At 63.1% G+C, this 15601-nt stretch overlaps 2 protein-coding genes across 6 annotated transcripts in view; one reads left to right on the forward strand and one right to left on the reverse strand.

Annotated features, from left to right (window-relative positions):
* The window catches only part of ARPC2 (actin related protein 2/3 complex subunit 2), a 308635-nt gene that overhangs the window by 160186 nt on the left and 132848 nt on the right, over positions 1 to 15601 (forward strand). The gene's annotated exons all lie outside the window — the stretch shown is intronic.
* PLCD4 (phospholipase C delta 4) overlaps positions 1452 to 15601 on the reverse strand; it is a 40512-nt gene continuing 26362 nt past the window's right edge. For all 4 annotated transcript variants that reach the window (XM_075117696.1, XM_075117698.1, XM_075117695.1 and 1 more), the window contains 11 exons: positions 11442 to 11673; positions 10249 to 10450; positions 9146 to 9290; positions 7949 to 8101; positions 6103 to 6267; positions 5393 to 5540; positions 3994 to 4110; positions 3339 to 3517; positions 2885 to 3020; positions 2605 to 2754; positions 1452 to 2142 (listed from right to left, as the gene is read on the reverse strand). In XM_075117696.1, the coding sequence (XP_074973797.1) occupies positions 2042 to 2142; positions 2605 to 2754; positions 2885 to 3020; positions 3339 to 3517; positions 3994 to 4110; positions 5393 to 5540; positions 6103 to 6267; positions 7949 to 8101; positions 9146 to 9290; positions 10249 to 10450; positions 11442 to 11673 (1728 nt within the window). In that variant the 3' untranslated portion in view covers positions 1452 to 2041. The remainder of the gene's footprint in view (positions 2143 to 2604; positions 2755 to 2884; positions 3021 to 3338; positions 3518 to 3993; positions 4111 to 5392; positions 5541 to 6102; positions 6268 to 7948; positions 8102 to 9145; positions 9291 to 10248; positions 10451 to 11441; positions 11674 to 15601) is intronic.

The following is a 15601-nucleotide window of genomic DNA, read 5'->3' on the forward strand; positions in this document are numbered from 1 at the left end:
CTGGTACAGTGGCATTAGGATATTGCTAACACGCTGTTGCTTTTTTGACGGCCGCTGCACTTGGAGTGGATGTTTTCAGAGAACTCTCCACCATGACTCCAAGATCTCTGTCTTGAGTGGTACCAGCTTATTTAGACCCCATCGTTTTGTCTGTATAGTTGGAATTATGTTTTCCAGGGTGCATTGCTTTGCATTTATCAACATTGAATTTCATCTGCCGTTTTCGTGCTCAGTTCCCAGTTTGGTGAGATCCCTTCGTAGCTCTTTGCAGGCTGCTTTCAACTTAACTATCTTGAATAGTTTTTATCATCTGCAAACTTTGCTACCTCACTTCCTTTTTCCAGATCATTTATGAATACGTTGAACACAGACGCCAGGGGGGATCCCACTATTTACCTCTCTCCACTGTGGAAACTGACCATTTATTCCTACCCTTTGTTTCCTGTCTGTTAACCAGTTACTGACCCATGAGAGGATCTTCCCTCTAATCTCATGGCAGCTTACTTTGCTTAAGAGCCTTGGTGAGGGACCTTGTCAAAGTACCCTATAGCCACTGGATCCCCCTTGTCCATGTTTGTTGACTGCCTTGTAATTCCCATGCTCAGCTGGGACTGGTCCTGGAGGCTGTGGAAGGAGGAATGAGACTAGAGCCGTGAGCCTAGCAGGGGACACCCTAGTCTGTTGGAGTCGTAGGTTCCTATGATATATATTGTTGGTCGTGTGCAGTGCTTAATTTGTGCCACGGCACCTCTTTGATTACAAATTAAGCACTGGACACACGGCATCCCCGGTCAGAGGGGCTTGAGGAGAGGGAGCTCTGCCCAGGCTGGGTGGCTGTGGCCATAGGTCTCTGTTCTGGGGAGAGGCCATGACAGACAGCAGCAAGGGCCAGGAAGGAGAGTGTTCCCCCAAGCCAGCCTAGCGCCAGCCAAGCAAGCATGGGGAGAGTGTACGGAGCTGTGTGGGTGCAGCTCCATACCCTACCCCAGTTTTGAGCACCATGGGGAATCTGTACAAATGGGACCTGGGGGCTTCCCTAGCTGCTGGACGCTGGTGCAATTCCCTGCCGGCCAGGCCCTGCCCCTGCCCCACTGCTTCCCAAGAGAGGTTGTGCAAAACAGATGCGTTCAGTGCCTCTCTCTCCCACCCCCTCTGAAAAAGGAGAGAGACCAGCTCTTCCTGGAGCACCTGCCAAAGGGCCTTGCAGCTGGGCTGAGAGCCCCAGCAAGGGCTGAGCCAGACACCAGCTTCTCCCAGTGCAGCTTCCGGGGCCTGTGAGAACCGGAGTCTCCTGGCTCCGGCTGGCGGGCGGTGCTCATTGGTTACGGTGTCCAGGGGGCACCTCTGTGCTTTCTCTGGGGCTGCCCATGATGCTGGGGAGGAGCTTCCTGTAGACAGCCCCCACCCCCCTCCTTCAGCCCCCCACCCCACACAGCACTGGGCAGGCCGGGTTGTTTCCACATGGCTCTTGTCGTTTATTCCCCTTGGAAGCTCTTTGGGGCAGAGGCGTAATTGTGGGTCCAGGCAGTGCCCAGGGGCCCAGCTCCCTGAGGGGTGCTACTGCAGGCCAAAGAACAAGGCGAGGCCTCCCGCGGCAGGGGGCGCCGCTGTCTAACCCAGCGAGGGGAAGCAGAGCTGGCCCGATTCTAGCCCCGCAGCTGGGGCTCAGCCCCCTTGCGTGCAGTGAATAAACCTGGGTGCTGCTGGCCGGGACATGCAAACCGCCACCCCCCTCCCGAAGCACCCCGCCTGGCACCCCGGCCTCGATCACGCCTGCAGCCCCAGTGCAGAGTGGGGGGGAGATGCTGAGTTGGAGCCACATGACGAGGGGCAGTCACCTGCCTCCCAGCCCAGCTGAGTTTTGGGCAAACCAGCGGGAACAAAATAGCAGCAACCCAAACGGCTACAGGCAGATTAAAAATAAACAAGGGTTGTGCAAAGCCGCCTCGGGCAGGGCAGGGCCGGGCGGCGTCTCTCCAGCAGCTGTCGGGACAGGGCTGTTAACGGCTGGTACAGGGGGCTGGTGTGACCCACTCGGCTGCTACTCGGGGTAGGGAAGCTCCGTGATTTGGATGTGAACGAAAAGCGAGGAGGGTGGGATGGCCGTGCCGTCCTTGGACAGGAGGTGGACGTGACGATAACCTGCAGGGAGACACCAGCGAGCTGGGTTGGACCTGGCAGGCCACAGTGGAGAAGAGTTGTGGGCTCCCGGTCCCGGGTGGGAGATCCTCCCCTGGGGTCTATTCCAGGTGGCTGCCTCCAGTCTGATTTCAACTGCCCCCAGTGCTGGGTCTCCTGCCCCCTCCAGCATCTGTACCTGCCCTTCTCCAGCACGGTGCCCAACGTCCTTCTTGGTTCCTAGTTAGCCCCTAACAAGTCCCACGCTTCCTTGGGCAGGGACCTTGCCTCCCCACATCCCAAACTAACTGGAGGTCACCCTGTCCTCTGCCCCCTCAATCCCTCCGAGCCCGCCCACTCCGTGCTGTTCTCCGAACGCCCCCCTCTCTCCGTGGGGCACTGTCAGAGACAGAGCCCCGGCCGAGCCCCCAGCGGAGGGTGGAGCGAGCCGTGGACCATGCAGAAGCAGCGGGGCCTGGCGCTCACCTGATTTGATGCTAGCAAAGGGCAGGGTGAACTGGCCCACGAAGTCGTTCCTGGACGTCTTGTCATAATCCTCCACCACGAAGCGCACGAGGGCCAGTTCAGGGACGTGCACCTTGAACTGCAGCGTCTCGCCCCAGCTGGGGTTAAAGCCTGGAGGGGGGAGGCGGAGATGGGGTCAGGGCCTGGGGACCTCAGCCCCCCGAGCACGCTTGGAGCTGCAGGCTGCTAGCGGGGCTGCCCCTAGCGGGAGCCAGGCTCACCTGCCCGGGGCCGGACTCACCGTTGTTATCGACGTACTGGGTCTCCTGCCTGCCCTGGTCAGCGGGGACGCCGTGGATCTCCACGCGCACAAGGGGGTCGACGATGGCGCTCGCCTTGCTGCTGGCCACCTTGGGGAGCTGCTGCCCGCTGATGACCTGTGGCGACACCGTGCAGTGGTGCGAGGGCCCGTGAGCTCGGGGAACTGGCAGCCGCACAGACCCTAGGAGCTCTGCCCGCGCCAGCAGCTGGGTCCTCTGCAGGTACGGGGCAGGCTGCATCCAGGACCAGCCTCGGCCCCAGCTCTGGGTCTCGGGGCCTGTCTCTAGCATACCTTGGCACACGATGAAACCTCCCCGTCCCCCTGCTCCCCACACCCAGCTGAGCCCTATAGCACCAGGCACCCCCTGCCCCCTCTCCTCTCCTGCCAGTGGAGAGAGGCCCCCGGGCAGTGCCCCTGCGGGACGCTGGTGTACCTGAATCGCCAGGCTCCACGGGCCACCCCCAGCCCTGCTCCGGGGATTGTCGGGGTCGAAGGCAGTTCCCGCGTCCCTCAGGAAAGCCGGCTTCAGCACGTAGCCGCAGCGGGCGTTCTGCTGGAAGAGCCCGTCGCACAGATCCATCTCCGCCCCGGCCGTCTGCACGTTCAGGGCCACTGTGGGGAGGGAGGCGGATGGGGCTTGTGGGGCTGCAGCAGCAGGACCCGGACGCCCCTTCCCGCCGGGGCTCCCCACGGGCTCTTGGAACATGTATTCGTGAACCCCCACCCCCCGAATTAGCACACCGCAGTTTAGGACAGGAAGTGAAGGACGCTGCTGTATCCAGGGCAGGACCTGTTTAAGAGACAGGGGACATTGAGCCAGGACCCCGGCACCACTAGCCCAGCCCATGGGGCTGGTTACACTCCTGGGTCGGGGGGGCTCAGCGTTACCTCTCAGCTAGGGGGCCCCTGGCAGCACGGCGCCCCCTACTGCCGCTGCCTCGGACCCAGCTGAGCCAGGCCCTGGTCGGCTCGAACAGGCCAGCGCCCGGCTCTCACTCGGGATGCCCAGAGCCCCGTGGCCCCAGCCATGGTCCCTGGGATGCTCACTTGGGATTCGCGTCCCCCCTCGGACCCCAGCCAGGCCCTACCGAGCTGGCAGCCCACGTTCCACATCTCCTGCGGGTCGTAGTTGGAGGAGTCAGTCCTCAGCCCACTGGGGTAGATCCGCGTCAGCTGCCAGGCGTTGTGACGGACAAACTCGTTCCCTGGGGGCAGAAGGAGACGGTGACCCCCCCAGCCTCACCGGCCCCTCCCACACAGGGCCCCTGATCTGCCTGCAGGCACCAATCAGCCTGCGGCCACCCCCAGACACCCACCCACAGCCTGACTGACCCCCTCCCCCTCAGATACCCCCTCACCTACCCACAGCCTCACCAACCCCCCCACAGGGCCCCCATCTCCCCACAGGCACCCCTCACCCACCCTCCACCCACAGAACCCCCCCGCCTGTGCAGAAAACTGATGGACCAGGGCTGCCCCAGCGTGAGAGCCCAGCAGATGAGGGGCTTTAAGCTGGGCATGGGGCTGGGTGTGGGGCTGGGACTGGGGCTCCCGCTGGCTGCAGCTGCCCCGTGGCACCAGGACCTGCCGGGCGCTAGGAAGCCAGAGCCGCCCCAGAGCAGTGCAGGCTATGCAGGGCCAGGGCTGCTGCACCCCGGGCTCAGTGAGCCCCAGAGGGGCTGGGGGCTCCGGCTGCCAAGGCTGCCAGGCTCTGGCCAACGGCACTGCCCTGCCCTGGCTGGGGGGTGCGGCAGAGCGTGGTCTCTGCGACCCAGACCTCTGGGGCCTCACTACTGAGGCTGCCCATCCATGGACCCAGAAACTGACGGCCATCTGGGCTGAGCCCGTCTGACGCAGGCCCGGGGCCCTCCCTCCGGGATGGGATGTGGCTAAAGCAGCTTCCCGCGAAGCCCTGCGGAGGGTCTGGGCATCACTGACACTCAAGCATGTTCCCCCGCCCGGAGCGCAAAGCAGGGTCAGTGTCGTCGGCCCCATTGGGTGGCAGAGGAAACTGAGCCATGGGGGTGGGGGAAGCTCCAAGAAGGAGGCAGTGGCAGAGCCAGGGTTAGAACCCAGGAGTCCTGGCTCCCAGATCCCCCAGCCCTAACCCCAGAACTCCGCTCCCAGAACTGGGGAGAGAACCCAGGAGTCCTGGCTCCCAGCCCCCAGCTCTCACCCACTATCTTCCTAGAGCTGGGATAGAACCCAGGAGTCCTGCCCCCAGCCCGATGCCGTATCCACTGGATCTCAGTGACCTGGCTGGTCGGGAACAGGACCCAATGGCACATTACTCGGTTTGGATGGCTGGGGGGTCCTGCCAGCCGGGAGGCCGAGCTGGGTGTTTAAATGCTATGTCTGTCCCATGCCCCCTGCCAGAGCTCTGGGGGTCCCAGCTTAGGAGCGCTTGGATGCTCCTCTCAGCAGCTGGGATTTCACCCCTTCGCTGCCCCCCCCCAGCCCCCTGCAGCTGGGGCACCCCCCTCTTACCCGCCTCTTTGATCAGCTTCCTGGCCTTGGCCTCGGGCAGGGAGGCCGTTTCGTAGGGCCGGCGGTGGGCGAGCGCCTGCTGGAAGCTGCGGAAGGGGACGCTATGGCAGTAGATGATGCAGTCAGACAGCTCCTTGGCCTGGGACTTCTGCGAAGGGCCGAGCGGGTCAGAGCCTGTGGGGCAGGGCCGATGGCCGGAGGCACCAGCACCTGGAGCACCAGCTGCCGGGCAGGCTGGACGGGCCCTGGGCACCGAGTTTCTCCTGCCCCCGGAGGTGGGCCAGCGTCCAGGGGAAGCCGCGCCTGCCGCGGGCGTGCACACCGGCCGTTGGGCTCCGGGGCTGGCACCGGCAAGGAGATGCCCATCGCTGCTGGACGGCTGGGCCATGCAGTCGTGGGCAGAGCCAGGAGGCCTGGATAACTCCTGGCAGAAGCTCAAACCAATAGAGTATGCCAAGGCCCGGGCGCCCTGGCTGAGTTATGGTGGCTCGGAGCCAGGGCAGACGTTTCCCCCAGCACCCAGGGGCGATCTGGGGTGGGGGTGGTGAGCCCTGGGAAGCCCCAGTGTGGGGTGCGGGAGGGTGTCGGCCCACTGCACGGAGTTGTCCCCAGGGTACCCTGCCGCCAGCTGGCCAGCACCCACCAGGAGCCATCCACAGACCCCCCCACCCTGGTGCGGTGCTCCCGGCTGGGGGAGGTCGTCTCTGTACCTTGGCCTTCCCCTTGGCCTCCTGGCTCAGGCTGTCTTCCTCCGCCTCTGGCTCATCATCATCCTCGGATGCCTCCCCCTCCGGGGCCTTGTCCGGCTGCCCACTCGGCGAGTGCGCCAGGCTCTCTGCCCGCTTCCCCTTCAGAATGATCCTTCCTCTCAGCTCCTGCGGGACACCCGGGAGAGGGGATGGGTGGAGGTGAGGGATGCAGAGGGAGGGGATGGAGGGATGGAGGGGGAGGGGAGGGAGGGATGCAGGGGGAGTGGATGGGGGGAGGGATGGAGGGCTGGGGGGAAGGGATCAGTGGAGGGAGGGATGCAGGGGGAGGGGATGGAGGGCGGGCTGTAGGGCTGGGGGTGAAGGGATCAGTGGAGGGAGGGATGCAGGGGGAGGGGATGGAGGGAGGGATGGAGGGCTGGGGGGAAGGGATCAGTGGAGGGAGGGATGCAGGGGGAGGGGATGGAGGGCGGGCTGTAGGGCTGGGGGTGAAGGGATCAGTGGAGGGAGGGATGCAGGGGGAGGGGATGGAGGGAGGGATGGAGGGCTGGGGGGAAGGGATCAGTGGAGGGAGGGATGCAGGGGGAGGGGATGGAGGGCTGGGGGGAAGGATCAGTGGAGGGAGGGACGCGGGGGGAGGGATGCAGGGGGAGGGGATGGAGGGCTGGGGGGAAGGATCAGTGGAGGGAGGGATGCAGGGGGAGGGGATGGAGGGAGGGATGGAGGGCTGGGGGGAAGGGATCAGTGGAGGGAGGGATGCAGGGGGAGGGGATGGAGGGCTGGGGGGAAGGATCAGTGGAGGGAGGGACGCGGGGGGAGGGATGCAGGGGGAGGGGATGGAGGGCTGGGGGGAAGGATCAGTGGAGGGAGGGATGCAGGGGGAGGGGATGGAGGGAGGGATGGAGGGCTGGGGGGAAGGGATCAGTGGAGGGAGGGATGCAGGGGGAGGGGATGGAGGGCTGGGGGGGAAGGGATCAGTGGAGGGAGGGACGCGGGGGGAGGGGATGGAGGGAGGGATGGAGGGCTGGGGGGAAGGGATCAGTGGAGGGAGGGATGCAGGGGGAAGGGATGGAGGGAGGGCTGTAGGGCTGGGGGGGAAGGGATCAGTGGAGGGAGGGATGCAGGGGGAGGGGATGGAGGGCTGGGGGGGAAGGGATCAGTGGAGGGAGGGACGCGGGGGGAGGGGATGGAGGGAGGGATGGAGGGCTGGGGGGAAGGGATCAGTGGAGGGAGGGACGCGGGGGGAGGGGATGGAGGGAGGGATGGAGGGCTGGGGGGAAGGGATCAGTGGAGGGAGGGATGCAGGGGGAGGGGATGGAGGGAGGGATGGAGGGCTGGGGGGAAGGGATCAGTGGAGGGAGGGATGCAGGGGGAGGGGATGGAGGGAGGGATGGAGGGCTGGGGGGAAGGGATCAGTGGAGGGAGGGATGCAGGGGGAGGGGATGGAGGGCGGGCTGTAGGGCTGGGGGGGAAGGATCAGTGGAGGGAGGGACGCGGGGGGAGGGGATGGAGGGAGGGATGGGGGGGAAGGGATCAGTGGAGGGAGGGACAGGGGGCGTGGCAGGCTGGACGGACACATTGTGGGTGGGGATGGCGGTGCAGAGGGATGCAGGGGAGCGTCCCCACTGGAGGCAGGGGAAAGTGCAATGCCCCCGCCCCCCAGGGCAGCCCCAGCCTGAGCGGGTGCCCCACCCCAGGGCCCTGCGGGAACGGCTCTTGGTGCGCCCCGGGCAGTTTGCTAAGGGGCGGGGGCGCGGGGCAGGCACCACCGGAGGGGCGGGATGGCCGAGATGGGAGCGCAGAGCCATCGGGCGGCCCCCCAGCGACAGCCCCCCAGCCCGTCCCCTACCTGCGGCGAAGGCAGCTGCGTCGGGCCGTGGCCGTCGAGGGGGGCCATGAGCAGCCGCTCTCCCAGGATGCCCTTCAGGTGCTGGGCCAGGAGGTCCTGCTGCTCCGGGCCGCAGTGATTCTCCAGCGACAGGATGACGGGGCAGTCGGACGCCTGCCAAGCAAAGAGCCCGCGGCTGCTGGTCCCTGGGGCAGACGCCGAGACCAGGCCAGAGCCTCCGGGTCCCCTCGGCCACCAGGGCCTCCCGCGGGGACCGAGTGGGGCTGGGGCCGGCCAGGCAAGAACCCACCCGTCTCCCGAGGGAAGGCCAGGCCGAAAAGTGCCAGCAGGACCCAGCACTGAGTGCCCCCGGCCGAGCCCCCCACCCCCTCCCCCTGCCGAGCCCCCCGTCCCTCCCCCTGCCAAGCCCCTTGCCCCCCACAAAGCCCCCTGTGTCCCCCCCGTAGCCCCGTGGCCCCCAGCTGAGACCCCTCCCCCTCCTTGCAGCCCTGCACCCCCTGCCGAGCCCCCCGCCCCCTGTCAAGCCCCCTGGCCCCCCCACAGCCCAACGCCCCCTGCCAAGCCCTCCACCCCTGCCGAGCCCCCCGCCCCCTCCCTGCTGCCCTGCACCCCCTAGTTACACCCACCCCACTCCCTGCAGCATGACACCACCTAGTGCTGCCGCAGAACCTGGGACACGAGGCTGCAGTGGTGACCCCCCCCCCCGCCCCGTCCCAAAGGGGGGAAGCTGAAGGAACCTGGGGCCTGGATCATGCTTGCAGCACTTCAGCCAGCGCCGGGGTTTTGGCAGGTGACCCAACCTGGTGTCTCCTACCTGTCCCCAAAGCCAACGGTGTGAATGCCCATATAGTGCCTTTCCTCCGGCAGGACGGCCTCGCCTGCCACAGTGATGCAGCCACCTCTGAGCAGAACAGGGCAGCTGCTCAACAGTCAACTCCCCTGGGGCGAGTGGCTCCCAGTGCCGAGCCCGTGGAGGGGACTGTCACCACAAGGGGGCGCTGCAAACATGCCACAGGGCAGGGCCAGCCTTGGCCTTTCCCAAAGTGGGATCCCCTGACCCTCTTAGCCAGCGGAGAAGGGTAGGGTGCTCACGACTCCCTGACCCCCGTCGTGACCCACTTAGGGGTTGGGACACCCCACTGAGAACCTGCCCCATGTAGCCACCTAACACACCCTACTGGCGGGGGGCTGCCCTACCTGGAAGGCGTACTGCCCCAGGGTGGTGACCACGTCCTTGAAGGGGATCTTGGAGGTGAACGTGTGGCCGTGGTAGACGACGGGCTCCCCGCTGGGTCCGTCCCAGCAGTCCACCTCCAGGCAGCGGCAGCCCCGCTTCAGAGCCCTGCCAAGGAGACGCCCCGCAGGCTGCTCAGCGCCCTCCACCGGTACCACCGCCCTGCTCCTTGGGGAGCGCGACGCCGGCTCTCCACGGCCTAACCCGGTCACCAACCCACCCTGGGCTGACGGTTACGCCCCAGGGCTGCCGGGCTGGCAGGACTGGCCTGGCCTGGGGAAAGCTGGGGCAGCTCCCGGCTCTGCCACAGCCAGCGGGCCAGTGGCTGCGTTTCCCTGGGCCTCGGTTCTCCATCTGGAATACCGACTTTCTGGTCTGTTGCGCCCAGGCTGGCTGCCAGCTCTTAGTACAGGGACAGTCCCCTCTGTGTGCGTGCAGCGGCTGGGGATACACAGAGGAGTGAGCGGGGCCAGGTGTAATGCGATGGGCCGCCAGCGATGGGCTCCCTCTGTCCCCTACTCACGGGGTCTAATGATTCGACCGCAGTGTTCCCTGCTTTGGCAGGTGACCCAGCCCGGTGCCTCCTACTTGGCCCCAAAGCAAACAATGCTAATCCCTCTGCAGGGACGGCCTTGCCTACCACAGGGATGCAGCCACCTCTGAGTGGAACATGGTAGCTGCTCAACAGCAACGCTCCACGAGACAGGCAGCGACAGGGAATATCCCATCCAGGCAGGGGCTTAGGGTGGGAGAATGACGTTTCCCATATTGAACTTGGCCAGGGACAGTGGGGCTAATCCTACAGCTCTGCTGAAATGGGGCAGGGGGACCTAACGACCCTACGTGGTCAGGCATTGGGTTTACATCTCATTGGAAAGGCAGCACCTCCAGCAAATCCACAGCTCCCCTCCCGCTGCGCCAGGACACCGAGGCAGGATGAACCCAGAAGCCCCCCGCAGCCCTTTGTACCCAACACTGCCCCCCCGGCAGCCCCTTCATACCCGACACTGCCCCCCATGGAGACCAGGTGATGCCCTTTGGGAGCAGCTGCCTTCTCCTCACGTACCTGATGTAGCCCTCGACGCTGCTCTGGCCCCGGAGCTGGTCCTCCAGCAGGTAGGTGTTGTGCGAGGAGGAGATGAAATAGTGGCAGAGGGGTTGGGTCATGTCCTGACAAAGCGGCCCATGAGCGGGGTTGAAGATGGCCCCTTCCGGCGAGAGCAGGTACAGGAGGAAGCCGTCGACACTCAGCATGTGCCGTGCCCTGGCTGGAGAGGAAGGAGCCGAGACAGTGCAGCGTCAAGAGACCGGGGAGCTCGGTCCAGCTGCCCCACCCAGCGAGGGACCCGTCTCCTGCGGGGCCCTGAGCCCAGGGCAAGAGGAGAGAGCTCCTAGCTATTTGGAGGAAAGCAAGCGTGGTGCCAATCTTCCCAAAAGGGGAGAAGGGAGATCCTGGCAATGACCAGAGCTAATAAAATGCCAGAGGCCATAGTAAGAGGGAGGGAAAAATCACTAAATATCTAGAGGGTGAGAGAAATGCGGGCAACAGGCAGCACTGGGCGGAGACTAGAATAAATCCTGCGGGGCAAATTGTGCTTCGTTGCGGCTGCCGGGGTCACAGCCCCAAACACAGCAGGCCAGGCTCGATAATGCCGCGTGCAGTCGTAGTCTTATTGCGCACTCAAATTGCCCCGAATCTGACTCTCCCCTGGGGCCCGAGGCCGGCTGCCATCAGTGCGGAGTTGGGAGCGGGGTCCTGCCAGCTCCCAGCGGGGTGCGCGCTAGGGTCCATCTGGTTCTTGAGCGGCGTTTCGCAGCCAGTGGGACGTGAAAGGCAATTGGGGAACCTGAGACACTGAACATTTTATTACAATTTAATACCAAGACAATCCCCCGCCCCACATAGTGCCCAGACCCTGCAGGGGTCCCGGTCCCACCCCGGAGACACACCCATGTGGCAGGCACACTGGCACGGGACGTTGGCATCCATGCACTTTTCACTCTTACTGTGACAGTGGCTGTAAGGAGATCACAAAAACTGAGCTTCGAATAAGGGGGCACCATCCTGGGAAGGGTGAGCCCCATTGCTCCCAGTCTGGGAGAGGAATTTGGCTGGGAACCTCCCCCAAGGAAAGGCTGAGAGCCCCGTCACTATGCACGTGTAACAGACCAAGCAAAGAGCTAGCTGGCCCTGTAGGGAAGGGGCTGCCTTGGCCCCCGGGGCTGGTCCCTTCCCTTGCCCTGTTCCATGACCCTCACCGGTCTCAGACGGCTCGTATCTGGCAATCAGCTCCATGGCGAACTCCTGCGTGTTTTCCCCCTCCAGCTGCTCCTGCTGCAGGAAATCCACAAACTCCAGCAGGGTCAGTTTCTTCCCGTCCTGGGAGAACACCTGGAAGACGTCCAGCACGTCGTCTCGCCTCGTCAGCGCCTTGTAGAACAGCACGAACTCCTCGCCCTCCAGCGTCCCCGACTCCGACCTGTCAGCCATCTGCAGCGAGAGCAGGGCCTGAGGGAGGCCGCAGGACTGACCATGCCAGTGCATGTCCCCCCTACCCGCCCACCCCAGCACTGACTGCCCCGTAGCACTGACCACCCCATGCGTCAGGAGTGGGGCTGCTGCCAAAATCACCTCCACCTGCCACAGTGAGATCTGGCCTTTATTCACCTTCCTTAGATATGCCATAGTGGGCACTATAAACAGCTCTGTGGGTTATGGATGGTAAGAGATGGCAGGATGGATGATGAGTACAGGTGGACGGGTGGATGGATGGATGATGGGTACAGAAGAATGGGTGGATGGATGATAGGTACAGGGGGATGGATGGATGGATGATGGGTGGACGATTGGATGGATGGATGGATGATGGGTACAGGGGGATGGATGGATGGATGATGGGTGGACGATTGGGTGGATGGATGGATGATGGGTACAGAAGGATGGATGGATGATGGGTGGACGATTGGGTGGATGGATGGATGATGGGTACAGGGGGATGGATGGATGGATGATGGGTGGATGATTGCGTGGATGGATGGATGATGGGTACAGGGGGATGGATGGATGGATGATGGGTGGATGATTGCGTGGATGGATGGATGATGGGTACAGGTGGATGGATGGATGATGGGTACAGAAGGATGGATGGACAATGGGTACAGATGGACGGGTGGATGGATGGATGGAGGATGGGTACAGAAGGATGGATGATAGGTACAGGTGGATGGATGGATGGATGGATGATGGGTGGAAGATTGGGTGGATGGATGGATGATGGGTACAGATGGACAGGTGGATGATGGGTACAGAAGGACAAGTGGATGATGGGACGGTGGATGGATGGATGGATGATGGGTACAGGTGGATGGATGGATGGATGGATGATGTGGATGGGTGGGTGATTGGGTGGATGGATGGATGATGGGTACAGAAGGACAGGTGGATGATGGGACGGTGGATGGATGATGGGTACAGGTGGATGGATGGATGGATGGATGGATGGATGGATGGATGATGTGAATCGGTGGATGGGTGGGTGATTGGGTGGATGGATGGATGATGGGTACAGGTGGATGGACGGATGGATGGGGGGTACAGGTGGACAGGTGGAGGGATAGGGAATAGCCAGGCTTGGTAAAATCTCTTTCCCTCTGTGACGAAGTGGGACTGTTCTTAATGTTTCCTCTGAATAGTGTGGGGGTGCCTCAGTTTCCCCTAGGCAGTTCTTAAGTATCTAGGGGGTGGAGTAAGGGTGTATGATCATTGCAGAGCCCTAGAGGGCAGGTGTGTGCAGGGGTCTGGACACAGAGAATGGCCGACACCCTGTTTCCTGGCAACTGATGGCCTGGGCCCTTCCCCCTCTGCAAGGTGAGAGCTGAAGGGTTGGAGAACAAAGGAATCAGGTGACCACCTGGCCCGGGAAAGGAACAAAGCCCAGAGCAGGGGGGGCTGGAGGGAGTTTCAGTTTGGGGCTGGCTGGGACATGGAGTGAAGTGCAGACGTGGTTGTCTGGCTCACTGCCCCCCAAAATGGACCCAGCTGAGGGGTCCCGTTCTCTGCACCTGCAAGCTCTGTTTTAGACCATGTTCCTGTCGTCTAATAAACCTTCTGTTTTACTGGCTGGCTGAGAGTCACGTCTGACTGCGAAGTTGGGGTGCAGGACCCTCTGGCTTCCCCAGGAGCCCCGCCTGAGCGGACTCGCTGTGGGAAGGGCACGGAGGGGCAGAGGATGCTGAATGCTCCGAGGTCAGACCCAGGAAGGTGGAAGCTGTGTGAGCTGCGTGTCCTGAAGACAGGCTGCTCACAGAAAGGCGACTGCCCCAGAGTCCTGACTGGCTTCATGGGGAGCAGTTCCAGAGCATCGCCCAGGGACTCCGTGACAACTGGTGGCAGCGGTGGGATGTACTGCACCCCGTGGATGGCGCTTCCTGCAGTAAGTGACTGGGGAGCAGTAACACGAAGGGGGATTGCCGAGGACCAGGCCTGCTGAAGGCTCAGAAAGGAGCGGTTTCGGGGGGCGGTTAACCCCTGGGAGTGTGTGACCAGCGAGAAGGACTGTGCAGTAATGGGGTCCCCCTGGGGACTGCAGTGAGCAGTCCAAGGGGCGGAGGAGTCTGCAGCTCGACCCTGGCAAAGAGGTGGTGACCTCGAGAAGGGCTGGCACACTAGGGGTTCTCCCTGGAAACCGTGGGGAGCTGAGAACACACGGGCCTGTGAGTCCACAACAACTTGGGAGGAGCGGAGTGATGGCCTGTCACCGTCTCCTTAAGAAGGACATTGTAACCCTGTGCAGAAAGAGAGGGTTGAGCGTTGGGAAGTTCACCAAAGCAGAGTTAATCGTGCAGCTGGAGGAGGATGACCGCTCTAAGGAACAGATTCCTGACCCCAACTGGGGCTATAGCAGGATCTGGGAGCAGCTGAAGCGGGAGCCAGGCATCGCCAAGACTCCTGTCCCCGACCAGACGGGGGTCTTCACGATCGGGTTCCCCATCGGGGGATCGAGACGGACGGGACTGGAGCTGAGTCTGAGAGAGCAAGAGGACCCTGGGAGACAGCGAGAGCCCGAGAAAGAGCTGCAGAAGCAGCAGCATGAACTGGCGGTGGTGGGGCGGAGAGGCCTAGGGGACCTCCCCGGGGTGAGTGGGGATAGACCCCGGGGGGCCAGTTCCACAGGGAACCTCGAGACTAAATTGCTGCCCCTGGTTAAGGAGGGGGGATGTGGATGCCACCCCACTGCCTTTGAGCAGGCTGGCGATTTGAACCAGGGGGACCCTGCGGAAAAGCCCCGGTGTCTAGCTCCCTTGCTGGGTCCCAAGGCCATAGACTCCGTCAGCCAGATGGTTGGGGATGTGGACAGGCTCCCACTCCTGACCCCAACCTGTATGTCGGTGTGGAGTTTCCTGGGGCCAGGCCCCTCGGACCTCCAGTGGGAGCAGAAGGTGATGGTCAATGGGGAGACATTCCTGGGGTGGCCAAAGGGCATGGGCTGCATAAACCTTCCCACATGCGGCCTGCGAGTGCTATCGACCACCCCTGACCTAAGGGAGGGCATGAAACTGGAAGGGCCTGGTGTAACTCCTACCAAGGAATGGGAGAGATGCTGGGGCATCCATGGGAACGTTGGTGGCTTCGAACTTCCCCAGGTCACCGGCTAAAGTGACCCCGCTCAGTTCGATCTTGAAGGGGGGAGAGATGTGACGAAGTGGGACTGTTCTTAATGTTTCCTCTGAATAGTGTGGGGGTGCCTCAGTTTCCCCTAGGCAGTTCTTAAGTATCTAGGGGGTGGAGTAAGGGTGTATGATCATTGCAGAGCCCTAGAGGGCAGGTGTGTGCAGGGGTCTGGACACAGAGAATGGCCGACACCCTGTTTCCTGGCAACTGATGGCCTGGGCCCTTCCCCCCTGCAAGGTGAGAGCTGAAGGGTTGGAGAACAAAGGAATCAGGTGACCACCTGGCCCGGGAAAGGAACAAAGCCCAGAGGAGGAGGGGCTGGAGGGAGTTTCAGTTTGGGGCTGGCTGGGACATGGAGTGAAGGGCAGACGTGGTTGTCTGGCTCACTGCCCCCCAAAATGGACCCAGCTGAGGGGTCCCGTTCTCTGCACCTGCAAGCTCTGTTTTAGACCATGTTCCTGTCGTCTAATAAACCTTCTGTTTTACTGGCTGGCTGAGAGTCACGTCTGACTGCAAAGTTGGGGGGCAGGACCCTCTGGCTTCCCCAGGAGCCCCGCCTGAGCGGACTCGCTGTGGGAAGCGCACGGAGGGGCAGAGGATGCTGAATGCTCCGAGGTCAGACCCAGGAAGGTGGAAGCTGGGTGAGCTGCGTGTCCTGAAGACAGGCTGCTCACAGAAAGGCGACTACCCCAGAGTCCTGACTGGCTTCATGGGGAGCAGTTCCAGAGCATCGCCCAGGGACTCCGTG

This window comes from Caretta caretta, chromosome 11, assembly GCF_965140235.1.
Source record: "Caretta caretta isolate rCarCar2 chromosome 11, rCarCar1.hap1, whole genome shotgun sequence".
In the NCBI taxonomy this organism is placed as follows: Eukaryota; Metazoa; Chordata; order Testudines; family Cheloniidae; genus Caretta; species Caretta caretta.